The sequence below is a fragment of the Clinocottus analis genome, unplaced genomic scaffold, assembly GCF_023055335.1.
Source record: "Clinocottus analis isolate CAN_PGR_092001 unplaced genomic scaffold, fCliAna1.0.p SCAF_6, whole genome shotgun sequence".
Lineage (NCBI taxonomy): Eukaryota > Metazoa > Chordata > Actinopteri > Perciformes > Cottidae > Clinocottus > Clinocottus analis.
Window position 1 is genome coordinate 7,888,497 of NW_027176218.1, and position 27,395 is coordinate 7,915,891.

The 27,395-nt window shown below is 41.3% G+C and overlaps 3 protein-coding genes across 8 annotated transcripts; 1 reads left to right on the top strand and 2 right to left on the bottom strand.

Annotated features, from left to right (window-relative positions):
• Window positions 1-40: 40 nt before the first annotated feature.
• kcnc1b (potassium voltage-gated channel, Shaw-related subfamily, member 1b) lies at window positions 41-16,695 on the top strand. Of its 5 annotated transcripts, XM_068603736.1 has the most exons (5): window positions 41-88; window positions 1,044-2,382; window positions 5,533-6,448; window positions 7,551-7,724; window positions 8,845-10,898. In XM_068603736.1, the coding sequence occupies exons 2-5, from the start codon at window positions 1,816-1,818 to the stop codon at window positions 8,982-8,984; spliced, it is 1,797 nt and encodes a 598-aa protein (XP_068459837.1). In that variant the 5' UTR covers window positions 41-88; window positions 1,044-1,815; the 3' UTR covers window positions 8,985-10,898. The 5 variants fall into 5 exon arrangements, with proteins under 5 accessions (XP_068459837.1, XP_068459840.1, XP_068459839.1 ...); XM_068603738.1 differs by lacking the exons at window positions 41-88; window positions 8,845-10,898 and adding an exon at window positions 15,133-16,695 and having other exon boundaries at window positions 782-2,382; XM_068603735.1 differs by lacking the exon at window positions 41-88 and having other exon boundaries at window positions 782-2,382.
• On the bottom strand, window positions 12,940-20,949 carry sergef (secretion regulating guanine nucleotide exchange factor). Of its 2 annotated transcripts, XM_068603747.1 has the most exons (12): window positions 20,866-20,909; window positions 20,491-20,629; window positions 19,630-19,782; window positions 19,196-19,290; window positions 18,992-19,052; window positions 18,796-18,909; window positions 18,624-18,686; window positions 18,189-18,347; window positions 17,936-18,090; window positions 16,498-16,534; window positions 13,928-14,066; window positions 12,940-13,625 (listed from the first exon to the last, which is right to left on the bottom strand). In XM_068603747.1, the coding sequence occupies exons 1-12, from the start codon at window positions 20,905-20,907 to the stop codon at window positions 13,439-13,441; spliced, it is 1,344 nt and encodes a 447-aa protein (XP_068459848.1). In that variant the 5' UTR covers window positions 20,908-20,909; the 3' UTR covers window positions 12,940-13,438. The 2 variants fall into 2 exon arrangements, with proteins under 2 accessions (XP_068459848.1, XP_068459849.1); XM_068603748.1 differs by having other exon boundaries at window positions 13,489-14,066; window positions 20,866-20,949.
• Window positions 20,950-21,513: 564 nt separating this feature from the next.
• tph1a (tryptophan hydroxylase 1 (tryptophan 5-monooxygenase) a) lies at window positions 21,514-26,897 on the bottom strand. Its single transcript, XM_068603745.1, has 11 exons — window positions 26,765-26,897; window positions 24,677-24,811; window positions 24,308-24,491; window positions 24,122-24,222; window positions 23,962-24,029; window positions 23,676-23,872; window positions 23,436-23,571; window positions 23,230-23,356; window positions 23,032-23,127; window positions 22,515-22,648; window positions 21,514-22,408 (listed from the first exon to the last, which is right to left on the bottom strand). Exons 1-11 carry the CDS (start codon window positions 26,852-26,854, stop codon window positions 22,234-22,236), a joined length of 1,443 nt encoding a protein of 480 aa, XP_068459846.1. The 5' UTR covers window positions 26,855-26,897; the 3' UTR covers window positions 21,514-22,233.
• Between the last annotated feature and the right edge of the window lie 498 nt (window positions 26,898-27,395).

Sequence of the window (27,395 nt, forward strand, 5' to 3'; positions counted from 1 at the left end):
ATGGGTTATGGTCAGATGAATGGAGGACAGACATCTTCATGTTATTTCCTGAGGAGAAGAAGTAGAAAGAACGAATGAAAAGAAGGAAGTAAGCCTACAATTTCCAATCATAAATCCATGTTTTGAAAGTACATTTCTGCATAAACGACATCATGGCACACAGGCATATGTGTAAAATTGTTTTATTGTTTTATTCATCAATGAGGAAATTTGTAAATTAAGCTAAAAACATGTGGAAAAAGGAATCATTCATCCAAATACGAACTGTTTAATGGCCGATTTTTTTTTTTCACGTGCCTATTTTTAATCTGTTGACATGCATTTAGGATATCGCGATAATTAACAGACAAATGGGGACAACAAATGCACTTCTTTGCAGGGAGCAATGACGCCCCCTGCTGGCGCATTAAACACAGGTGGGGGGCTAATTATTCTACAGATGAAGTGCAGCGCATAGTACGAGTGGCGCAAACAACAACAATCTATCAACTCATTGTTTCAAAACATCCCCACAGTCAGGAGGACACGGAGAGAGAGAGAGAGAGAGAGAGAGAGAGAGAGAGAGAGAGAGAGAGAGAGAGAGAGAGAGAGAGAGAGAGAGAGAGAGAGACATAGGCCGTCCACGACTCACCGAGTCTTACATCCGTAAATCACTGAGCCATAAGAAGACATATCATCCGACTCTTTAAGGGTATGGGCGGAACTGCGCGTGCATGGCTCCAGGGTCACACCTTCTTCAGGCAGCTGTGCATGAAGACGACGAGTCCCCCCCCTGACTGTCACAGCCGCTGACCAATAACTCTCCGAGCGACGACGTTAAGTGAGAAAAATTGGGCAGCGATGACAATTTCAACAGCGTTAATTGGAGAACTTGACAGCGCGTTATAACAAATTCAGGGTCCACTGGGCATGCTCCATCTGGTCTGAGAGGAGAGCCGGGCACGGTGTGAATAACAGGCAGTTTGGGCGGGTTTGTTTTTTTTGGGGGTGGGAGGTTTGACGCCTTCTTATCTCCGATTCTCTTTATTTGTTCACCCACGCAGCGCAGAAAGCAGCCAATTCCCTCCCTTCAGCTAGACCGGGTGTTTCCTTATCAGCGACGAGTGAACGAGAGGTGAAGTTCCTGACTAGGAGAGCGTCTCTCCGCGGAGACAAAGCGCGGCCGTGTGTCGTTACACGCAGAGTGGGAGCGGGCTGCGCGTCGGTGTGAAGGAGGTGAGTCTGGAGGCAGACTGGAAGCTGCGCCGAGCCTCCTCCACCAGGAGCCTCCTCCATCAGGAGCTGCCGGGCAGGCGCTGTCCGCTCAGCACCACCGCAGTCACCTTGCTGTGAAAGTCATAAACCCGCTCCGGATCAATCTGATCAATTACTGAAACTTGGGGAGTCCAATGAGCTGACCGGCGGGAGGGGGGAGGAGGAGAGGGACATTTGTCAGCGTTTGTCATTTGTATCCTCGACATCTTGGATTTACAGACGATGTGACGTCCATTCTTCACGTAATGCCATTGGCTGCAATCATTTTGGATTCCGATTGTCTACCTTCCAGTGAGTGTGGCAGCTCTACGCGTTTACGATCCTCCAGTTGCACGACAGGTGCCTGTAGAAACGCCAGCGTCCAGAGTGAGGTGTAGCCTGCTGCGCGTCGAGCGGATTTCTTTCATATAGTTGGTGAGAAACGACAGGTTGTTCCGCGCGCTGCTCCCTTTGTGTAATTGTTTGCCTCGGTGTCTTCACTGCCGTGCATGGTCGCACGGGGGTTTCTAGACTTACTTTTGCAATGAAGGGAACTTATTGGAGAAATGCCTAAGGGACGCAATGGGCCTGAGCGACGACAAGGATCGCATTGTGATAAACGTGGGAGGGATCAGACATCAGACATACCGCAGCACCCTGCGCACTCTACCTGGCACTCGCCTATCCTGGTTGGCAGAGCCTGATGCGCCCAACCACTTTGACTATGATGCCAAGCTCGAGGAATTCTTCTTCGACCGCCACCCTGGCGTGTTTGCACACATCCTCAACTACTACAGGACAGGTAAACTGCACTGCCCGGCTGATGTCTGCGGGCCTCTCTACGAGGAGGAACTGGCCTTCTGGGGCATTGATGAGACAGACGTGGAGCCATGCTGCTGGATGACCTATCGCCAGCACCGGGAGGCAGAGGAGGCCCTTGATAGTTTCGGTGGGGGGGGCTTGTTAGACCTGGGGAACGACGATGCGGAGCCGGAGCAGGAGCATGCTGGCGAGGATGATGTGGATGAAATGACCAGGAGGCTGGCGCAGGGAGACACCCATGATGCCAGGAGTGGGAGCTTGTGGAGTCGGTGGCAGAAACATGTTTGGGCTTTGTTTGAAGACCCTTACTCATCTAAATATGCAAGGGTAAGTTGCCTTTAACTCTTGCATGATTGTCATGGTTTAGTTCTTCTCATTAAAATGAATATCTGAACCTTCATAGACACATTCTGATCTGTAAAACCCACCTAAGTGTTTAACTTCTGGTATAAAACAGTTTAAGTTGCATGAACAAGAGTTTAGTTTTGCACATGTCTGCCTTTTCCTTGATAGTGAAAGAAAGATTGATGTATGGGCGGTAAAGAAGCTTTTTGATGACCTTGAAATTGCCCTCCATGCTTCTCCACAGCAGGGATGTGACTGTACAGAGAAGACGTGGCAAAAAAGATCTCAGCTGTCAAAATAATGTACATGCAAATGATCACTCCCTCCCTGCTCTAGAAGAAAATGTGTGATTGTGACTGTCACTGGTTTCTGGATTGATATGTCCAGAACACAAGAGCAGCTTGGCCTTTTGGTTTAATAGGTTAGATACACATCAGGAAACCAGATCTTTGGCACCAGCAGGATTTCAGTGGCAGACCTCCAGACCAGAATTGGGTAGCTGTTCGATGGGACATTTTTAGTTGTGGGCACTATTCCATCTGGGCACAGTGCCTTTTGATGGTGACAATGAAATTACTTTATAGCTTCCGATTTAAATTCAGATTCATATTTTTTTTACCAAAGCCCCCCACAAATACCGCTGTGCAGCCCGCTGGTTGAACAGCTGTAGCACTTATTGGTGAAATGAGTGACCAGGCCCCATGCAGCAAGTGTAAACTCTATTGACATGTTCTCGTTCTTACAGCAAGCATCAGTGAAAGTGGAGAGACTGGCAAGGAGATTAATTAGAAGTGAGCCTCAGAGTTAATTACAGTATCTATTCACAGTAGATACATCAGAGGAAAACTCTTGTCGCCGCATGTCACTGTCGGCCTGTGATTTGCCAGTCACAGTGAGATTTGGCCAATACAAGGAGCAAACAATTTTCGCTTGACACCCTCCCTCAAAGCCACATTTCTCCTAACCGTCACAAAGAAGCATAATTTAATGCAAGACGAGTTCTAATAAGATGCAGCGTTTGTTTAACAGTTTGCAGGGTGGGATGTTCAGAGCACCGGGTGTCAGGAAGCATGAAAAGTAGCTGATGAGAATGAGGTTTTATCACACTGAAGTGTGCTGGCAGTGATGGTGATGTTTATGTCCCAACTCCCCTGATAATTACTAGCTGGACAAAATAACAAGCGCACCAGTCAGTTAGGATATTTTAATCATACACATAGATGACAATTATTTACTCAATTCATTGTTGCAATCGTTCTCAATTCAGAAGGTAGAGACCGTTCATTTTGATGCATTTCTGCTAAAAAATAAATGATCTCAAAGGTCACTGGATTTTCAAAATTGTTGCAGATTCATTTTCTGTTTAACTATTCGATTGACACATACTGCATGTGATGTTTGACAGTTACTCAGCATGATGCCCACACACTTTGAGGTAATTGAGTTACATTTATTCAGGAGTATAAACTATGTGCATTTAGATCTGCAATTAATCAAATAAGCACAAACCAGCAGTCAGTAAATCTCTGGCTCTCGCGGGTCCTGATGGGAAGTTTCCCGCTTTGCCCAGTTGGTAATTAAGCCTTTGCTGTTGATCCCAATCTGTTCTTTTTTGAGGTTGTAGTTTCAGTGTGGTTGACCTGTATTATATTCTTGGGTGTATTTTGTTATTTTGTACAGTGCAGAGGGGGTGGACAAAACAACAATATTATGCAATCCAATACAACGCCACAATCTGCTGCCTCAAAAACTCACACACAATCTCTTTCTCACACTTTGCCAACAAAAGCAATACATTATTTGCTCGACAACGGTTCATTCATATGTTGATTTGTATCTTATTGCATTAAAATGTATGCATTGAATTTAAAGAGTTAAAAAACGTACAGAGCTGTAAGAGTCAAGGACTCTTCATCTCCATCAAAACGGATGTGCGTTTCTTTTGCTCAGTTTGAGTCGTCTCACTGAACACTGAAAAGAAGTCAGCATGCTGTCGCTAACACGCAGTTGCGACGATGCGATGAATTGCCACTAATGAGAAGTTATGACGAGCGCCTGTTTTCCATCTCGTGCTGCCTTCTCACACTTTGAGTGATTGACTAGGAGGCTGTCTCTCCTTTGCTCAGCAGACTATATATAAGACGTCCTCATATCCAGACACATCCATCTCCAACAAACCTCCTCCCTGATGCTGTTCACTACTCCCCTCAGCTACTTAACAAGGCTGTGCATTAGTCTATGCAGCGCTACAGAGCCTCATCTTCATGCATGAACAAACTGCTATTGATCCAATTCTTTGGGATTCATAGGATGATTAAGTATATCCGCTCCTACAGTCTGAATCTTTGTCCAGCAATTCCTATCTATTGACCTCCAACTTCTAGAAAGATAAAGCAGTTTTTTCTTCCATTTGAACTAGAGCGAACACATACAGTAAAGCAGTGCAGGGTTATTACAGCAGGCTAACATGAAAACAGGGCTGTAATCAATACCCAGGAGAGAATACTAGATCGGTTACGCCCATGTCGTATGCATTAGACATATCACAGCCCAAATGCGATGAAATGAGATCATCTAATCGATACATAATGAAGGCTAAAGTATAGATGATTGCCATTAAGGGAAATATAGGTTTCTCATACAAGTTTGTCATCAGCTGATCAAGCCTCTCTGCTCACTATGATTCCCGAGAGTTGATCATCTGGATAAGATGACATTGTGCAGAGAAAACCTAGCAGTGGTGCTGAAGGGAAAAGCCCCAGCTAATTTTAGCCATGTGGGTTAATGTCCTGTCTCCTGCTGCTGCGGACACTTGGTAATTCTAATTCAGCATGCTCTTGAAAATGCCATGACCTTGAGATACAGCACAAGAAAGAGAAGTACAATGACAAGCTTGCATTGATTGTCCATTTTACAAGGACACTTCTGAATCAAGAAACACAGAGAGCAGATATAGAGGAAGGGAGTGCCAATGCCATTGTGGCTGTCAAACCAGGTGGCACTGTCTCTAACAGTAGATTGAATTGCATTGTATGCTGCTAAGAATGGCTGCTGGGTGTTGAGGTTGATTATATTGCATGATCCTCTCTGTCCTTCTTCCCCCTCCCAACCCTCTCCCTTCTTCCCGCTCAGTGGGTGGCTCTGGCCTCGCTGTTCTTTATTCTGGTGTCCATCACTACGTTCTGTCTGGAGACCCACGAGGCCTTCAACCCCATCATCAACCGCACCGAGGTGGAGATAGTTAACAACGTCACAGTGACGCACACCTACCAGGAGACTGAGACTGCGCTCTACCTCACCTACATTGAAGGCGTTTGTGTGGTTTGGTTCACTTTTGAATTTCTAATGCGAATAACTTTCTGCCCGAATAAATGTGACTTCATTCGGAACGCCCTGAACATCATCGACTTTGTGGCCATCCTGCCCTTCTACCTGGAGGTCGGCCTCAGCGGGCTCTCCTCCAAGGCGGCCAAGGACGTGTTGGGTTTCCTGCGGGTTGTCCGCTTCGTGCGGATCCTGCGTATCTTCAAGCTGACCCGTCACTTCGTGGGGCTGCGGGTGCTGGGCCACACGTTGAGGGCCAGCACCAACGAGTTCCTGCTCCTCATCATCTTTCTCGCCCTCGGCGTCCTCATCTTTGCTACCATGATCTACTACGCGGAAAGGATTGGAGCTAACCCCAACGACCCTCGAGCCAGCGAGCACACGCAATTCAAGAACATCCCCATTGGATTCTGGTGGGCTGTGGTGACCATGACCACCCTCGGCTACGGAGACATGTACCCTCAGACGACCTCCGGTATGCTGGTCGGAGCCCTGTGCGCCCTGGCGGGCGTGCTGACCATCGCCATGCCCGTCCCTGTGATTGTCAACAACTTTGGAATGTATTACTCTCTGGCTATGGCGAAACAGAAACTACCAAAGAAAAAGAATCGGCACATCCCGCGGGCACCGCAACCAGGTTCTCCAAACTTCTGTAAGTCCAGCATCAGCTCCCAACAGCCGAGCCCCATACCACATGACGACGTTTTCGAGATAAAGTTTCAAGGTAAGAAACACGGCCGGTATACTGTCGTGTCATCACTTCTCTGTCCTCAGCGAAGCAGCCACATCACTATTCAGCTGTTGCATTGTTTGTCTGTTCCCACACTTCAATCAGCTGATGATTCAGGCACAAGATTAAACAAATGAGTTTCCCACCGAAAATAATCAATAAAATATATGATGAAAAGCAAGTATTACCCTGGCTACTAGAACAGAGAAATTGATGCAGACTGTGAGTAATCCTGCTATTGACTTTGCACTTCTTAATGCAGTGATTCACTCCCCCTCTCTCTTAAGACTAACTGAGAGTGTAATCACCATGTATTTGTAATGTTGAGAACATGTAAGTAGTTGTGGAAGTCACTTGACTTCCTCTTGAATTCCTTTGCTGGTATTAGTGCAGGGAGAAAATTACCTCTAATACAGTTTGTGTTCAAGAACACGCCAACAATATTAGACAGCATTATTATTATTATTGTACACCTTAATTCCTCTGTGCATCCAGATAGTAGAATATGAAAACTGAAGCTATGTAATAAAAAAAATTGAGTGTCTATTTATACCCTGATGAGAAAGGTCGATTAGCAGCTATTCAGCTATTTAAATCCGGCCAAGTTGAATATGCTACTTAATTGAACAATGGCGAGCTAGTTGTTGGGCAAACGATTTAAAAGTAGTAGTATAAAGAGTGATAAAGTATGTTTACGAAGTGGGTTGTAATGGGTGAAAAGGTCAAACTCAGGATTTACACTCAGGAGACTGCTGTCAACGAGTGTGAGAAGACTATTTTACACTAAGCTGACTCGTTATTTAGTTGCTTTTATTTATTTTTATGATTTACATTTTTCATTTGCAGCTTAGTTAAATTCAGGTAACACAACTTCTGGTTTAAATTGAGTAAAAACCTGCAAAGCCAACAGTACTATACACATACAGTATTATTGTGTGCCTGGGACGGCTGCAAATAGCATTATTAGCAGCACACATCTGGGTTCTAATAGCATTCGTCATTTAAAATGTAGAACTTGAATTTTATAAAATGCTGGTCAATAAAACAAGATTTTTTTTTTTGTAAGTTTTTCTTTTCTTAATTGTTTTCTTAAAAGATTCCAAGTTGAACGGCGAGGCAGCTAACGCAGCGCTGGCCAACGAAGATTGCCCTCATATAGACCAGGCCATATCTCCGGAGGAAATCTTCAGCCCAAGCGAGAGAGAGCGGCCCTGCTTCCTGGTCACCACTTCTGAACGCCCCAACCACACAGGGGGCAGAGTGAGGAGGGGTACGTACAGTAACAGCCAATCACAGGCCCCTAAGACACTGACACCCTGTATACCGTAGACAGGACAAGCTCTCTTTTCCCTCTTTGCTGAGTGTTACGTCTCAGTTTTCACAGGCACACGCACACGCACACACACACACACACACACACACACACACACACACACACACACACACACACACACACACAGACACACACAGACACACACGCACACGCCAAAATCAACAACAACAAACCTCTTATTACACACTCTCACCGCAGCTACTTCTCCTCATTCCTCCCTTTGGGAATTGTATATAAACAAAGTCACACTAACATGTGTTAAGGCCAAGCACAATCACCTCATCGTCTACATAGTATATTTTTTGATACCATGCATAATATAATACCCCTATTAATATACGATCAAGAAAGCTATTTTCAAGATGTCTACGATCTAGAATGTGCTGTACATGCCTCAGAAAGTACTTTTGTGCTATCTGTGTACCATGTATGTATCTGTGTTTTAATGATAAATACCAAGGATTCTGAGTTACGAGTAGTACATTGCTCTTGACCATAACGGTGCATGAAGTGTCTTGCTGATGGGTGCTATCAGTATGGTGAAGGAGTACTACACAAATGGAGGAAGGCTAATGTAAAATATTACTATTAATTTTATTCAGAGCTAAAATCTAAATAACTAATGTATCACCATTAGTAAACCCGTTGTGTTTATTACATTTATTTAGTATTAATCTACAAAACTTTCCTCTGACAATGTCACGTTAGTCTGTAATTGAACCAGCACATCAACAGTAAATGTTGTGCCGTTTGAAATTCTACCTGTAGCTGATACATTGAGAATACATTCCAGACCTGAGGTGCCTACCTTTTCCAGTCTTTTGTAGTGTTATACTCCAAACCATTCCAGTACCACCTGGTGCATGCTGTTGTACTCCTTATTATGCTCCAATGCATGGAACATAATAATTGGTCTCGAGTCCCTGTTTACCTGTTTCTTTGGAGACAAAAACAAGAAAGCAACAGGTGTAGTATCACCAGTGAGGAACAACCAAACCATTTGTAATGGATTCAGTGCTGCAGTGTACTCAGAACGTTCTCTGTTTTTCAACTGAAGGTTATGAAAAGCCTTGGAGCCTTAACAGCATGTCTGGCATGAGCGGGGATGCCTCTGGAGTGTCCTCAGTGTCCGCCCTACCCTGCAGCCCACCTTGTCTTATGCAGCACTCACATTCTCCCATCCCATCCATTATGTAGCATGGTTGAGTAGCAGACACAATGCCATTGGAAGGCCAGTCCACACTTACCTGTCCAATGTTCCTTTCTTTCTCTTTCTTTTTTGTTCCTTTTGATTTCATTATTTTTCTGGAAAACTGTATCTTAACTGTGTCTAATACTCAAGCTCTCCCAAGTGTTCTTCTTGGGTGTGTCATCATATGCTAGACTAGAAAACATTGGAACATGCCCCTCAGCATGGGTCACCTCAGTTGCGGACAAAGCACTGTTCTACTTCTACCACAGGCTAACCGCACTCTTTCCCTGTGTTTACATCACTGCCTGTTGCTCTGTTGCTTTTGATCTCACATACTGCCAATAACTTTTATCTCATCTGCTTTTTACAATTTTGTGAAAGAAACTTTCATAAGATGTAACCCCTGCAAATACTATGCTGGACATTAACAATACACGGCTCTGAAACATATCCAAAAGGTACCATTGCCAGCTGTTAAGGGAAGTCCTCTCGAGTGCTTTTTAAGTTGCAAAGTAGAGACGTTATTCTGAAAGCGCAATCTAGACAAGGCCCACTATAATCTGAGAGGCCGTTAGAAAAAAGATTAACATGATGTTCATGATGTCCAATGCAATATGGAGATGATGACAACTTCTATTATACTAGTGATGAATACGTTAATTGTCAACAGAACAAAAACTGTTTTGCTCATTTGCATGAACTGCATGATAAATTATGTTAAAGAAGAAGCTAACTGTATCGCAGTACCTGTAAGAAAAAAAAGAAGCTTCGAAAGCTTTGTCATTTTTTAATGCATTTTGAGACAGCTTTACAAGAGACTCAGTCATAGCAGAGAATTTTATGTAGCTGCCGTTCTTTGCCTTTCTCCAAATTCATACATTTATTTTCTTGTATTTATTTGACTGGGGCCTCCAACTAAAATAGAGTGATTTGACTTGAACAATCTTTCATAAAGCCAACTAATGCTGTTATGAGCATAAATCGTTTTTATATAAATATATTTACTGGTAGTTATTAGTTTTTAAACAGTATCTGTAGTCTGCAGCACTGCTGTGATGCCTAAATGAAGGCAAGACTCAAGAATTACAAAACAACGGTGCCTTCATACCTGGTGAGGCAAAGTAAAAGAGAGTGATACATTGACAAGACGTATCATAACATAAGTGTTACCAATGTAGCATCAGTAAACTTTACCATGCTCATAACAGTGTAACGAAAGCTTTATTTTATCAGGTGCGCCTTGTACCTTTTGCACCACCCTCATAACCTGAGTCACAGTAAATTGGTTAATATTCTTGCACCTTCAACACATACTAGAATTTAACCCTATATGACAGCTAGAAATACTGACTTTATAGTCCCCATCTCAAGAATGTTTTTGTAAAATAAAGCACAAATTATCAACCGGAACCAGGCAACTCTCCATAGCCAAAGTATATCCAGAGATGTCTATGATTCAAAAATATCAACACTGTTACTGTTTCATGTAATGATGCTGTCCCAATAATTATGCACAATTTTTCAGGGCACTTTAACAAATTTGATGTTGACCAATCAGATTTCTGGAAGAAGATTTAAGTATATATAGCAACTCACCTAAGTTTTGTTTTTATTCTCAATGAGCAGAGTTTTAGATTTTAAGTCATGTCTATTGTGGTAATTAATGAACGTTATATATTTAAGAAGAAAAAAAAACAACTTGTGAAGATTTAATGTGAAGAGATGCAGGTGAAAAATATGCTCATGCAATTCAAGTGAAAAAAAGAAAAATACAAAAGTACAATGCAACACAGCATGGGGATGTGGGTCTACTTGGGGAAAGGTAAATGCATGTATTTTCCATTTATGCAACGGAAAAGTATTCAAATAAAAATATGTAAATATAAGTCCTTGCATGAAATAAATTTTATACACAATGAGTATTTAGACTCCGTTTTTATTCAACAGCACATGCATACACACATCTTTCCATTCCTTCTTACAGCTAGTGCCTTGAACCGCTGTTTGACCTTTCCTCTGTCCATCAAATAGAGCATTAAAAAAACAACCGAAGTGACTGCAAGAGCATGACACAAAACATACAAACGCATGACAATGACCGAACTATTGTACATCGATCTGTAAAACGAAGCATGACTGGGCATGTTTATAAACCGACTCAGCGTGTAACCGCGGACAAAACATCGCTGTCGGATGCTTTGGCTACGCATGGGAAATACATGGTAAACCAGTCATTTACCATGAGGAACTAACGGAGCACATTTTCTTTACTCTCCAAGCTCGTGTCATGTCTCGCCTCTCGCAGAGGTATCCATCATTGCCATCATTTCCACCATTATACATAATTTGTGTAATAATTTGCTTTTGTTATTGTTTTTTTATATGTTTATAGAGACCCAGCGACAGCACCGGAGCAGACAACCAACAGAGTCAGTTTGTGTTATGAACCATGGTGTCCCAACCACTATGTGTATGACCCATAAAGGCCCATCACCCACCTGATAGTGCAGTAGCATTGTTGTGTGTATTACTTAGTCTTTTTAAATGGGTGTGACAGCGACAACCTGTACATCACAAACTCAGCATAGATGTAGCACTGAGGAAGTTTTGTTGTCAAGCCTTATGTATCTCAGTATCTGTGAATGGTTACTGTGTTGTAATTTGTCTGCCTATTTTTGGTTTGTGCTAGTGTTGTAAATATGCTTTTTTTGTGTGCCAAAGTTGTGTGTACCAATGTTTTGAGTGATCATCAAATATCTGTGTGCTGCTTCTGTTGAAAGAAAAAAAAATGTTGCTCCGATTTGAATCACCCAGCAAAAAAAACTGTCACTTGTCATGTCAGCCAGACGAAACAGTTGAAAGCAAATCGTGAACTTTGCACTGTCGTCGTCACATTTTTGTAGACTTTTGCACTGCTTTGCACAAGTGAACGTTTAATATTACTTTGACATGTTTTCAGGCATCACAAAGATAACATCCACAAAAAAACAGATTGAAAAAAGGTCCTACTTACCACTCGTACCTTGTATTAATGAGGCACTACAATGGAAAAGTGCTGTTAATAATTGGTACATAATTGTTTGGTCAATAGGGCTATTCAGAAAGGAATAATGGATATTAAACATGAATTGAATGTGGATAAATCTACAGTTTGATTGACAAAGTCAGCTTGGATCTAAAATACATTCATAATTATTCTGTAGTATATTTTATTTGACAATCATGTAGAATTGTTTTTTTTTTTCCTGCACATGCAAAACGGCATAAAGCAGCAGAATGCAATACTAACTAATGCTATTGCCAAACCATCACACACATACTGGACAAGTGCCTCTGTTATGCAAATTATTCTTACCATTCAGGAGTATAGCTTCACCAACATGACGCATCAATGTACATTTCATTTGACATTAGTAATCACCAGCCATCAGTTCAGTACTCAAAAAGCACAACGATACAAAGAGGACCCCCATAAAGCTCAGCTTCTAAAAGGAGAACAATGTGCATACCTAATAAAAAAAAACATAAAGGAGAGCCATTGAGTGCATAGAACAGCTTCATTGTTTGTGTAGAAAAGGGACCAACTTTTTACCAAACACCTGCAAACACACTGCCAACAACCTTCTGAGATCTGTGTGAAGTCAGGTACAGCAGATTTTAATCTGTATTATAGCTGAGCACAATTGGGGGACAGTGTACTGGTCCTTGTCAGACAGAATAAATAACTATCACAGCCTCTGTTATGAAAAGGAATGAACTACGAGGCCACTAATGTGCCGTTTGGTGAGACTTGAGTGTGCGTTTTGAACACCGTGCATTTTGTGGTTAGTTATCTCAATAAGGTGTTCAGTGAGTTTTGATTGGTCTGTTGTTTTGGGATTTTTGTGTCTTTTTGACCGATACAGTTCAGGCTTGTACAATAAATAGTGATAAATAAAAATAACAAGAACACAGAAATGATCATTTTTCAAAGAGTGTTGATTTATTTTTTTCAAACTAATCCATAAACACATTAACTTTTATTAACGCAGATGTCTTCTGTTTTTATATATCTATCTAGAATTTGCGTAAATAGGAAATTTTAAAAAACCATTTAAATAGAAAAAAGTGAATAAATTGCATCAATGAGCCATTCTGAGTCCTGCCATTGCCCTTGACCACAGCGCTTCAGACCTGCAGTTTGATCCCTGGGTGCTGCACTGCAGTCGCCCACAGCTTATAAATATGTATGTTGGGTTAAATGCAGCGAACACCTCGTGGAATAAGTAATATACAGTATGACAGTGGTCCAAATGAGACAAACAGATAATCAAAGAATATGACACTGAACATCAAGAAGTGATGGACCGTTGCCAAAGTAAAATTTCCTGTAAGGATTGTGTAATTAAATCATGAGATGACCGAGAGATTTTCACTATAAAGTGCAGAGATTGACTGCTTTCTGACACTTAAGATCACATCAATAAAACTGCTGACATGGGAAGATGGAGATGTTGCAGCAGTCTCGACCGTTCCTCACATGATCCACACCGGCTTCCTTCTGGGAGACGAGCATGGCAGGTGGATCGGGAGCTATATAGGTGTGGCCGAGTTCTGCAAAGCCATCGGCCGCGATCACGTACATCAAAGTGAGGAAATGATGGCCTCTGTAAACATATAACATAACTCAGTCTATGCCCAACATTATTTATGACAACTGCAGTTTGAAGCCTGATCTTTTCAATTAGCTCAAGTAGCCTATATTAGAAGGTGAAAGTTGGTGTGTAGGCACTTAGAATAATCTTATGTGGGCTTTGTAAAGCACCAATAAGGAACTTAATCAGTCAGAAGTCTGTTGCTTCTGTTTTTCTTGTGACTGACTGAAAAAATGAAAAAAATGCTCCCGCTCCGAGGTTAGCGAGGCGGAGTCGTTGCAGAGTTTTGTCTGAAGTCAGTCGTGGCAGCGCACATTGCCATAGAGTGTCCAGCTCCGCAGCCAATGAGAAGAGGGCTGAGACCAGAAATGAGCTGTGGCTGAAAGACGTCGCGCTGTGAACCGTCTCCACACATCCCGTGTTCGTTCCAGCCCCAGGAGAGGAGGCACCCATCTGAAAAAGGAGAAGGGTCATGGGGTCAGGGCAGTTGACAAGAGAGAGGGACGGGGCTGCAGCATCGACCATGTACGCTAAAATTATTAGCCTGAAGAAAGAAAAAACACAAGGCATGCGTCACTCAAACACACACACACACACACACACGCACACACACTCACTCACTCTCGTTCTCTCTCAGTCCCCAACACTGACACTGAGCCAGCACTAAAGCCTCCCAGCTTTTCACAGCTGGTGAGCTTGTTAGTGGGTGTGGTCAAGTCTGCATCACCGAGGACACACGTGCCATGGCAACACAGTTACCTAATAGGCTCCACTGCCATGGCAACAGAAGCGAGCTTGCTTTCTCAAGGGTAACACGTCTTCGAGCGTTCCCCTGTCCTGCAGCGGTGTGTCTTTCATGCCATCTCTTCATTTGTTTCATCGAGGGGGTTTCTTTGTCTGTCTGCACTTTCACTGTCAGCTCGTCCCTGAAAATCGGTGGCATTGAAGATTTGGATTCGCGAAGTGACACATGTGTTTATCAGGTTATAGACCCGAGATATCGTGCCAGCAATTTAGTGTGACATTCTGCCAGATATGGCATATATCTTTAAGATAACACACGTATGTATAACTGCACTGCATGTGTCTCCATCTGTGATTGTGATTAATCAAAGTAAACATCCTGGTTGTCATTTATTTGGAAGCTGAATGTGTCGACATGGTTCACGAGAGGAAAAGCCTTATTTTGGTGCTGTGCTTTAGTTCGTGGACTCACTGACTGGAGTACGGCACATCAGTGTTTCCATGGCAACAAAGTGCCATGGAAATATATTCAGCACAACAAAAGGATAAACATGGAGACACTTGAGCCAAAAGCCATTTCCTTGTAAACAAATCCTGTCATTCGGTTTCACATTCAGCATTCGACAGTTTCAAATCTCACACCTGATTAACAAAACCAAAGTGACAACTGATCATACGACACAAACGGGATAAAACAGGGTCTGATCTTAGGTGTTTGTCCCAATACGTTCCTGTTAAGATCAAAATGTTCACATTAACAAAAATCTTTTCTCAGATTGGATGAGCTGCGACCACAGCGTCTCCCACGTCTGACCATTCTGATGAATTTCATACATGAGGAGCACACTCAGGTGCAAATGGGCAAGCAACAGCTATCATGAGCAGTAGCAATGCTCTTCGTTCCTTTCCACCTGACCTACTTCAGCACCAGAAATAGCAGCACTCCGGTCTCTGCTTCCAATCCTGTTTTGCTATTTCACTGCTTCTGCCACGGCGCTCCAGACAGGATGAGGAAAAGAGAAGAGCATGGCACAGCAAGAAAGGTGCAGGAGGTTCACATGAGCTCTCTAGTTCCTGGTTCTGCCTCGTCATCGCATCTCCGAACTTGTGGAAGCGCAGAGCCATGCTTTGTGAAAACTGACATTATGACGGACACTCAACGTTCACAATTTCCTGACGATAGTGCTATTTCCTGTCAACCCAACATTAAAAGTGGATGGCCGTCTATCACCCGTGCCCAGCGTTTCCTCGCTTGTGAAACCCTGTGTGTGTGTTTCAGTTTTCATCTGCAGTACTTAGATTCATGCCGATGTAAAAATAAAATAAAAAGTGGGTCAGTGTTAAAAGATTAATGTAAAAGATTTTACTTCCAAAAATGTTCAGGAGCTACGCGGCGACTATGTCAAAGCCAGTGACTTTTGGAAATCCTGCAAAGAACAAAATCCCATTTAATCTCTTTGTAAAGCGAATCAGGAACCACAAACAGGTAAATATTTCTGTGTTTGTTTAGTATCATTTAAACAATGGGTGCAGCTGCAATATCTATGTTTTTATTATGTGGACAAAGGGAGACGGCTCGCCTGACACAAGGAAACTGGAGAAACATGCTTGTAAATGTGTGTGTGGTAAATTCAGCTCTTTTGCAGGCCTGTTCGGGTAATTGCCTGTCAATAATACCCATCTATCCATGCTGTAATTACTTCCTGATGCAAAGGCCACAGAGCAATGAGCTGACCTCAGAAATCCTCTGCAGCATTACCAGAATGATTCATATTTCACAAACTGTAATGTATTAGACGCTTCAATTACGTGTTCTTTGATTCAATGTCTATTCCCATTTCTTTTCTTTTGTGAGAACCAGAGTCATGTTGGCGCAAAAGTGGAGCCTCTTGTTTCAAACACCTGCACTTATTGGAACCAATATTTTATGTTTAAATAAGTTCTGCTTAATTTCTCTTAAAACGCTCTACCTTGATGGATCTTTCCAACGCAGCTGTGTGTTATGTTAGAGGCTTATGCTTGTCCATTTTCCAGCAACATTACAGGTTCTGATTGACGTAAATATGTTCAATTTTTGAAAACACAATTGAAAAAGACAATGAGAAAAAATGTATGAATATTTTTGAGAGAATACACTCACCTACAATAGCGAGGTTATGTTCAGATCCACATGCAATCTGTCGAGAAAAAGATTTGAAATATGTTTTGAAATGTGTGACGAAAGCAGACAGAGAATTTCAAGACTGTAATATCCACAATGTTTTTGCCAACATGGATACTGAGACACTTTGTATACCAAATTTTCTCTGAAACTGAAATAAAATGTGTCAAGATTTAATCATCTAACTTTTATTAAAAACTGCATACAACATGAGTGCACCAAACAAAGATTTTGTCTGGAAATACATTAGACGCTCCAATATAAAAGCAGAGCAAGAAACTATTACAATAAAACCGAACTCATTATAAAAAAGCAGGAACACACCAGAAAAGTTAATGTCTCAAGACAGCTGCATGTGATGACTAAGAGCTTTTACAAATCAATGGCCTTTCCCTCCTCAGTCTTTCTCCTTATGACCACTGCAAGAATTCAGGGGACAATTTTAAATTCTGATCCTAAAATCTAAAAAGCTCAACAAAAGTAAAATAAAATATATATTATATATATATTTTTATATATATTTATATATATATATATATATATATATATATATATATATATATATATATAGATAGATATATATAGATAGATATATATATATATCCTTGCTAATATGCATTTGAACTGTGCAATGTTTTTAATAAAGCATAAACTGAGGCAGGCTATAAGTAGAAACACACGCATTAATCTCTGAACCACTGACAGGATGTATTTGTTACTCCAGTAACGTTCATAGGCTTCGTAAAAAAGTGACAGTTCAATAAATATTGCCTCATGACAGTGTTAGGAGGACTAACATGGGAAGGTGGGCTGAGTGATTTATAATCCCAGCAGCTCATCCATCTTGCCTTTAGCTGTACACACACAAGGTGAATACGCCTTGATACATGCCAGCGCTGCTGCCATGATCATGTACGCAGTGAAGGAATGATCCAGAGCCTGCCCTTGTCTGACCCAGACATCCACTTTATTGGCGACAATCTCCGACAAAACAGCTGCCATTTAGGCTTCAGGTTAACTACTGCAACCACAATGTTCTAACATAATTTCCCTTATGGGAGAAATAATCTTTGCTTTCACTGAATGTAAGTGGTGTCCTCCGGCAGTATATGTGTGCTCCACAGGATAGTGATACCAATCAGAAGCTACTCTTAGTGAGCTTGGCTCTCATTCAGTCACGCTGTGTCTCACCCCACACAAAAAAACCTCAGCTATCTGTTTTCTTTATGGTTGTCTGCTGCTCCCTGCTGGTGTGACATTGACATTTTCTGCTAAAACACGAGGGCGAGAGCCACACACTAAGAAACAATACAGTATATAATTCATATTGACAGCACATAATCTAAAACACACTGCATGTATAAACGTTTGTCATACGCCTCCTTGGTTTTTCAGTCTGCAGGTGTCACACTCTTACCTGTGTCGCTCCACGGAGGACTTTAACCTCGGCAGGGAGGCAAGCTTCCTGGTTTCCACCTTCTGCTGAAGGATCAGTCGAGTTCTGACTGGTTGATGCTTCTCGGCCCAGCTGTCCATAATCTCCTCTGCCCCATGTGAAAACTCTCCCACTCTCTGAAATGAATGATGGCCATGTTTAGATGACAACTATTCTTTAAATTCTGTTAAAACTGTAAAGCATCACAGACATACTATGCCTTATTATGTTTCACCTGTTTGAGCAACAATATGTGTCCAGCCACTCCACACATTGATCACTTTCTCATTACCCAGCAGTGAGTGCTTCACACAAGTCGGAGAGGACAGAAAGGGCTCTGTAGCGGTCAGCTGGCCGCGCTTGTTGCTTCCCCACAGAAACAAATCACCATCTTCTGCAAACATGACAAGATCAACATTATTCTTCATTCAGCAAGGGCAGCAACAGAAAAGGCAGAGCAGGAATTGGGCAATGCTGGTCAATTAAATTACAGGACAGTTGGATAGACAGAAGGTTCCAGACTTGATAGTCGACATCTTTCTGCAATGCCAATATCCAATCAAGCATGTTTGTTTATACCGTGGGCTGCTGATTTAAGTAAATCAGTTCAAGTAAACCAAAAGGTGACATGAACACAGCATAAAGATAGTCATATATGCAGGTGGCATACCTGTAAGGTACACACAGTGTGCTGAACCTGCAGTTACTTTGTGTGGGGTCTTCTGATTCAGACCTGCAACATATGCACAAGTATTAGGACACATTTATTGATTATCAGTGTTATTGTAAATCCCAAAATACCTAAAATCGTCCTTTTCTGTAACTATTTTAGTTTCACTCACCTGGTACCAGAGAGGGCACCGGAGAGCTGAGGTGTGATGGGACAGGATGTGGACTAAGAGCTCGCTTAGCGTGATTGAAAAGACCACTACCCCACTGATATACACTGCCTGAGCCTGAGGACAGCGGAAAAAAGAAGGATTTGTGAGATGACTGATAAATGAAAACCCATTAATGTAGATTTTGTTGCACACTTACCAGTAACAGCCAGTGAATGTCTGAGTCCAGCTGCTACACTCACCACCGGCTCCTCCAGACTCTGAGAACAAGCAGCACAATGAGATCTGCTTCAAAAGGAACCGATCAAACTGATCACGAGGTGAAGTTTTGATCACTCAGGATTGACTAGATTGATAAATTAGAAACAATAGATTGGTTGTTTTGTGCTGCTTATGTGCTTACCTCAATTGCCAGTAGATCTGCAGAGTGAGTGATGTTTTGTCGAACACCTAGTTGTCTGTAAGCGTTGGAGCCACATGCTAGTACTCGACCACAATCTGTTAACGTGACATAAAAAGAAAAAATATATGTATTACATAATTATGAAAAATCTCTCCTGCAAGTGCTGGCAATTTAGCCCTTTATTTTTTTTTTACATGTGGGTTATATTAAGTTAAATAGTGGAACCGGGACACTCTATTTTGTATTACATATATTTTGTTCTCATTAATGACTGCTGTGATATCCAGATTGTCCCTGAAGGATGAATTAAATGTCATTCTATCCTATCCATTATCCCTGTTTAGGAGTAAATGCTTAATCACAGCTAATGTAATCTATCATTCTAGTCTATGTTTAAAATAGAAAACAAACTCCTGGTGTAAAAGTGTTCCCACCGTTGAGAAGAAGAGTAAAATCCCAACCACAGGCTACTTGTGTGACCCTCTGACTCAGACTGTGGCAGAGTTGAAGAGTTGAGACGTCTGCATTGTGGCCAAGTCCCAGCTGGCCTCTGTGATTCTGTCCGCACACAAACACCTCTCCATTTTCTGTCACAAAATACACCACAAACATTTGGAAAACCATACAACTGAGTTGGCCATTCATGTACAAAACATTAAGACAGTTCAATGGAAGTTGGTGGATGAGGAAAATCATTGATTAGGAAAGAAACAACACTGAGTCCCAACCATAAATTAGTTTAAACAGGCAAAGGTTGAATCATGCATTTGTTTTCACTCAGCTTTGCACCTACACGTGATGGGACTATAAGACACTCCCTTTAAGATTAGAGGAAAACTATTTTTGTAAAATTTGTATAAGCATTTTCCTTCTTTCTTCCACTATTTAATCACCAATTGTACGTGTATGTTATGGTGTTTTTCTTTTGACTGTAAAGATTGTACGTGCCTTGCAGTATATTTTTTATGATAGCCATACTGTGGTGTTTTATAATCTAATGTATAAATGGCAAATACAAATAATTACACTCCACAACTAACTCCTTTAACTAAACACAGTTCAAGTCAACAATTAACGCTGACCCATTTGGCCCGGAAGGGGGCGCCACGCGGTCTCTGTTGCATTCACATGGCTTCAGGCAGGACGTTGAGCAGGACGGAAACATATCACGTCATCGTTTTTACTATATATACTGTATTATATCACAACACCAACACAGTGTCATGTTTTGTTTTTTTTGCCAATCCCCTCGGACTGTTTGCCCCCCCCTCCCCACCGTGCAAGGTGGTACCAACCGGTGACCGCCGCGGTGTGGCCGCCGCCTCCGCTGAGAGCCCGTACAGCCCCGTCTTTTAGGGCAGCGGCGTCAGACAGCCGGGGCTCTGACAGATCCTCCACGTGGTCCTGTCCCAGCTGCCCGTAGCTGTTGGCCCCCTGACGGACACGACATTGGTCACGTTACTACCAGTTAATCGTTACGGGTTTGTTTTTGCTGTACGTGTAGCTGGCGCGAACCAGTTTGCTAACAGTTAAGCTTAACTAACGCTACGTCAGCTAAAGTGTGAAAAAAAGTGTAACCCGTGTCACTCTGCTGATGGTGAATATTTCAGATAACTACACATTCGACATATTCAACTTTAACACGTAAAAGTGGAGTATAAAGAACATACCCAAGAGTGTAAACAAAACTCCGTCCGCGGGCTCGTTTCCATGAGTAACGTTGCATCATGATTTGCGACACTGTCGTGAAGCATGCTGTATCGCAGCAGGCTGTTTTGGTGTCGAAATTGAAGAGTATAGTTTTAACAAAATGCGCAAACAGCACCCAATATGTCTATAATGTTGAAATAACACCTCCCTCACTGATTTTGGAGCCCTTTTGATGTTATTTTGATTGCATTAGTTTGAACAAGGTGCAACATTAACCTATAAACTGGCAACTGTCAAATTAAATAAAGTTGTATTAGTAACCTCTTTAATATAACTTGTTTTAATGTGTTAATTGGATCAGGTTTCTCCGTTTAGATGGAGTGACAATATGGCAGTGGGACATTCATATTTTCTATTTGGTATGTTGTGCATGTGTATAAACACATAGAAGCAGTCACTAATTTTGTGTCCAAAACACCAACAATTTCAGTTAGTGTCTTTTTTATAGTTAAAATATGTATTCTTCGATACACAAACTCCAGCCTAAACATAATTAAATTGTCATCCTTGGTGTCAACCTTCTGCTTCTCTATGATCATCATCAGCATCTAGTATCCAAATCTACAGGTAACAAACTGTTTAACACAAAATGTTTTTGTTTGGTTTATTTTTGTTTTAATACTTAGCCTACTCATAATGTATATATGTCTTTACAGTAGAAAAATAATGTTTTGATTTCAGGAGCACTACAATTATTTTCACTTCCAAGAGGTGTTCAAAATCATCACTTTAAAATATAATATGTGAGGGTAAATGGGCTAAGTTGGTCACGAAAACATTCTTAAAACATCAATTTTCACTTTCACAATTTCCCTCAACAGCACACAAAAAGGAACATGATACATACACTGAAAGAATACAAAGAAGGTACATTTTATATATATCAGGAAGATTAAATGTGAAGAAGGATGAAATCAAATACAAAACAATTCACATGATAATGTACAACAGCAGATTTAACAATAGGATGGGGAAACCACATCTGTGTTTGGAACAGCTGGGGATTTTTTAAAAAGGTAATAAAGTACCATGAAAGCGCGTTGACTGTTTGCAATTCAGAAGCCGACTGGGCCAAAGACAACTGAAGCAAACCAGTGTCTCGGGTTCAGCAGCTCCTTGGGTTTGTGCAACTAACTGATATCAGTGGCTAAACACAAAATACGCATCTGTAAATTGGGGAAAACATAAAGCGTTTCAACAAAAGAAGAGCACATTCATTGTACTGACGAAGGGCGATACACAAGCAGTATCTCTACAGCGATGCTTGGGAGTGACACAGTGAGCGTTGATGGACTGTAGGTGGATAACTTCAATTGGAATGCGGGCAGTCAGACACCCAGCTGCTTGTTCAGCCGGCTGAGGGCGTCACCGACAATGTCAAGCTCGTGCCGCAGCTCCTCCACCACGCTGTTGATGCTGGGAGTGTCTTTTAGCACATCCACACTCTGGGTGTAAGGGTTGTATCGGACTGTGAAGGGACGCTTGATGGTCTTGGCAAACTCCCTGAAAGAAACACAATATTATTATTACATTCTGTGTATTGGATATTGAGATAATCTGTATATACTCATATTGTTATGAATATATCACATTAAATATCTGAGCTCACCTCATCTTGACTTTGGCCTCCTCAAAGCTGTCTGACACAAAGTAGACATCCTGAAATGTTGTGATGATGCATTCTTGTTTGGACGTAACTTTGGGGTCAAAGGGCATTATCCTTGCATTGCCCGATAGTGCATGCTGCAATAGAGAAACATAGTTCTGATGCTGCAAATGTTGCAAGTAAATACTAACACACATTAGTGCCACTTGATTACATGCCAATCAGTCTGTATTTAGCTGTTTCAAATGAAAGAGAACATGTAGTCTGTTATCAAATATCTTCAATCACAAAATTAAAAGGGACACTTTAGGATTAACATGTTAAAACATGGGCAAACCTCTAAAATTACTTTTCCATTTGCTTAATATAATTGTTTCATGGATTTGGCTGGTTAGAAGGATGGTGTATAAGTAATATACAGCTGGCCCATTTTCATATTCTTGGTACATTTATGATTACTATTGGAAAATATCAGGAAGAAAACTGTTAACATGTCCACAGTACGGTCTAAATGTTTTACCTTCAGCTCACTGATAGAGGACAGCAGTCCTGCTCCATACGCTCGCAACTGCCCTTCTTGCTTGCATAGGCCGAACTCCACCGTAAAGAAATAGCACTGTAACATAAGAGTCGATAAAACACAAACAACTATGAAAATCATTCTCGATTCAAAAGTTGAAAATATGAAATTGAAGTTGATTTTATCCGTGTCACTCACTGTGGCAAGTTTCTGAACTGATTCATCTGAGGCCCCGAGTGAAGCAAGACCAATCTCCTGAGAAAATTGGGCGAAGCTGGGCTCTGCTAGCAGCGGGACATGACCGAGCAGCTCATGGCATGTGTCCCTTGATAATGAAACATAACCAAACATTAGTACCCATAGCTTTGTATGAATATTGACGTCCCTTCATGCATATTACTCACGGCTCGGGGGTGTATAACGGGTCAGAGCTGTGCCGCACATACTGGGTACAGTGGAAAACCCGGAAGGCCAAACCAGCGAGGAAGTCACGAGGTGACAGATAACCAGCCACAGGCCTGATGGTGAATCCACTGCGTTCTGATAAGACATTTTAAAGGCAGACGAGTGAGTGACGACATTAACTAAGCTGAAAAAAAATTACATTTCCAATTTTGTATTTGGAACAAAAATGTGAAACCTACCTTTGAGGAAGCGTGACACATCTTCCAGCTGAGGGATGTTGTCCTCCCGAAATTCACAGTACTTGGACAGCAGTGGCAGGTTCTTCAAGTATTCCCGGCAGGCGTGGGTGGGGTACAACTTGTTGAGCTCCCTGTACACAACTCCCCAAGTCTTTACTTCTTCCTCTGTGAACTCAATACGGGGAATGGGATCCCCACTGCAGCAAGAGAGAATAATTCTATGAATATCAACTAAAACCACCCCAGATTGAGAAAAGAACAAGTGAAATACACTGCAAGCACTCACTGTTTGTAGGCCATGGCGAGATCAGCAAAGAACTTTCGTCTTTTACGATAGACATTGTCCTTGAAACCCTGATGGAGAGGAACATAGAAGAAAAAAATGTGTGAATTTAATGATTTTGCATTTTTTTAGTCAACAGGTTTTCTGAATCGTGCCTCCATACCGGATGGTCAGCATCCAACTCAGAGCCATACATCAGGACACGGTTAGCACACTTGTCCAAGTCTGAAATCTTCTTTGGGAACCAAGGTATGTCATACATATCTGGGGAGAGAGAAGAAGAGATGAGTTGTTTGCTGATAATAAATATAATATAATTATAATACAGCATCTGCAGGATTTCATTTACCTTCCTCATCTAAACAGGAGTTATCTGGAGGCTCCATATCCACCACGTTCACATGCTTTCTAAGCAGCTGGATTATTTCGTTTAGTTGTTCGTGGTTGCTGTCGCAGTCCACAAAAATTTCAAACTCAGAGTTGCGTCGTTTGGATTTTCTGGACTCTATGTGGACAAGATTGACATGGTTTTCCTGCAAGAAGCATAGAGAATCCTTTTAAAGTTAACCAGTTACTGGAAGACATATATATATATATATATATATACATATATATATATATATATATATATATATATATATATATATATATATATATATATATATATATATATTATACTATAGACACTGGATTTAATAGGAACAAAAAGGATCCATACCTGGAAGAGTTTAAGCGCCTTAACTAGTCCTCCCACTTCATTCTTGAGAGAAAATATAATTGTTGCTCTCCCTTTCTCTGATGTATTATTCTTTTCAGTGTTTTCTTCAATCTTTGTGAAGGTTGATTTGTTTATCTGAAAACAGTAACAAAAGACCACTTTTCATTTGTGTAACTGTAAGAAATCATCCTTATTCAACAAACAATAGTGGCTCACCTTTGATGGTCAGTTGGTCATTTGAGAAGATATTCAACTTTAATGTTTTAAATGTATATGTGATTATTTAATTTCACCTGCAATTCAAGGACATTTCACTTTTCTAGTGTTGTCCCCTAAAAGTAAAGAACTAATTGCAAACAGAGAACTCGTATTAGAAATGTTGCTACAGCATTAACAGTAGTGTGAAAACAACACTTCATATTATGTGCTGCTTAGCTTCAGTAACCCTTCAACATTGCAATTAAGAACAATGCACCTAGTTTGGTTAACTTGAGTCAATAGCACACAAGGTGACTGAACCATAACTCAGTGGAGGTATGACGTGAACATACAACTCTAATCACTTAAGAGCATCTGTAGCCATCCAAAAGAACGCCTTATACTGAACATGCAACACTCTCAACAAGTAAGTAGGGTCAGAGTAACAGAAAATTGCTGCAGAATATTTCTGTCACCCTAAAAAGAAAAATGGGTTGTTTCTTTACATTCATACTAATGAAACAGGAAGACGATTTCTGACAGTAACTACAAGAATTATGAGATACAAACTAATAATTAGAAGATAGAAAGTCATAATTATGAGATAAGAAAGTCGAAATTAAATATAAAGTCGAAATGATTAGATAGAAGCCAGAGCCACTGAAGCGCATGCGCACTTTCTATCTCATAATTTCAACTTTCTATTTGATAATTATGACTTTTATCTCATAATGTTGTTCTTTTACTGTCAGAAATGTGCTTCCACAGGAGAACAGTAATGCATGAGTTACATAAAGACGGGGTGAGATTAGCGTCCGCAGGGCCAGCCCCTCATGTGCTTCAGCACCTTGAACAGCGCTTTCACGTTGACGCATGGCTGTGCGCGCGGCACATACAGGACACTCCTAATCCTGCATGAGATTTGAGAAGCAAGACTCTAACACGCCAGCAGCACAGAAAAACTAATCTGTTTTGACTGGATGTAACGTTTTCGCGTTGATTTTAGTCGAAGGATACATCTGATATAGTCACTAAATTGTATTCCAATCGTGTAACTACAAATGCACTTTCGAAATGTCATATCACATCTTATTTTATCACGTGTTATGGATTAACCCAATTGTGGGAATACATCTGTTAAATTCATTAAATTGCTGCCTACCATATTCCGCTGTTCGAGCAGTGTGTAGACAGCGCGGCAGACCACTTTTCGGTGGACCCTAGTCAGTATCCCTGAAAGCATTTGTGTATGGAGACTGGATCAGGACGCTTCCCGGGGTCAAGTCTTTGCGTCTCAATTTAACGAAGATGAACACGTCTCTGTCTCAAAGAATCGCCTTATTGCAATCTCATTTAGACAGCAGGGAAGCCTATCAGCTGCCTGCATTGGGATCTTACCAGACACACGGCAGCGTTTAATCACTGCAGCGCGCAGGTTTTAGGTTGCAAAGTGCGATGGTTTTACGCACGAGTTCATCGTCAAATAGTTTTTCCTTCCTTGATGTCAGATTTATAAATGTAACTTAGACACACACACAGCTTTGAATGTTTCTAATATACAAACACAAGTTATTGGTAATATTCTAAATTGTTATTTACAGTTGCTCGATTGAACACATAATTTTCCTCATTGTGAGAGACAACTTTTTTTATTCTCTCAATAAGTTCGTGCAGCATTACCGTTTATCAGAGAAGTCCTGACATTTAGAAAGAGCCCTGGTTAATGTATACACGTTTGCAGGTGAAGGTCACAGACACAGTCGGATTTCCTGCTGAAGCTACAGGCAGTTGGTCATAGTTTATGAACTCCAGTTATCTCTCCTTGACAATGTTAACCCAATGGCGCCAATTACACCACAACAAAGTAAACAACAAAGACACTTGTCTTACCTCATTGTTCAGCAGTTTTTCTTCAAAGCCAATGTTCATGGAGTCAAAAGATCTTCCTCGACGTGGTCCTTCGTTTTTGTTTGAGTACATGTTAAAGAGCTGCTAGATTATTTGCCTTTTTATAGTTCTTCCAGGGGAATTATCTAAAGAAAGTGGGTTGTCTACCCCGAGAAGCAGCGCGCGTTGCTATTTAACTACGGAGAGAAAGAGGAGGGGGCAATAATCTCACTCAGAGCAGCAAATGGAAAAAGAGAGGCACGGCTCACGTCATTGGGAAAAAATACTATCTTCTATTTCAAGTGAAGGTCTGAAACGTCTTCAATGAGATGAATCATCATTCTTGATTTTACTGGAAAGAAAATATACCAGATTGAACAGTTTTTTATTGGATATTTTGATGTGTTTGCAGTCATCACGAAAATATTCCTAAAACAACATTTATTGTTGTATGTTGTCAACAACAAGCATCTAACACTAAGACAAAATGTGGATAAATGAGCCATTAAAGTGATATTTAACACATTTGCATGTCTAAATAAGCAGTTCTGTTAGTTGACACCTTGAGACTAAGAAGAGGTCACGGTTTAAGAGGATTCAAGCGTAGCCCACAGTGATCCAAACATTCACCCCT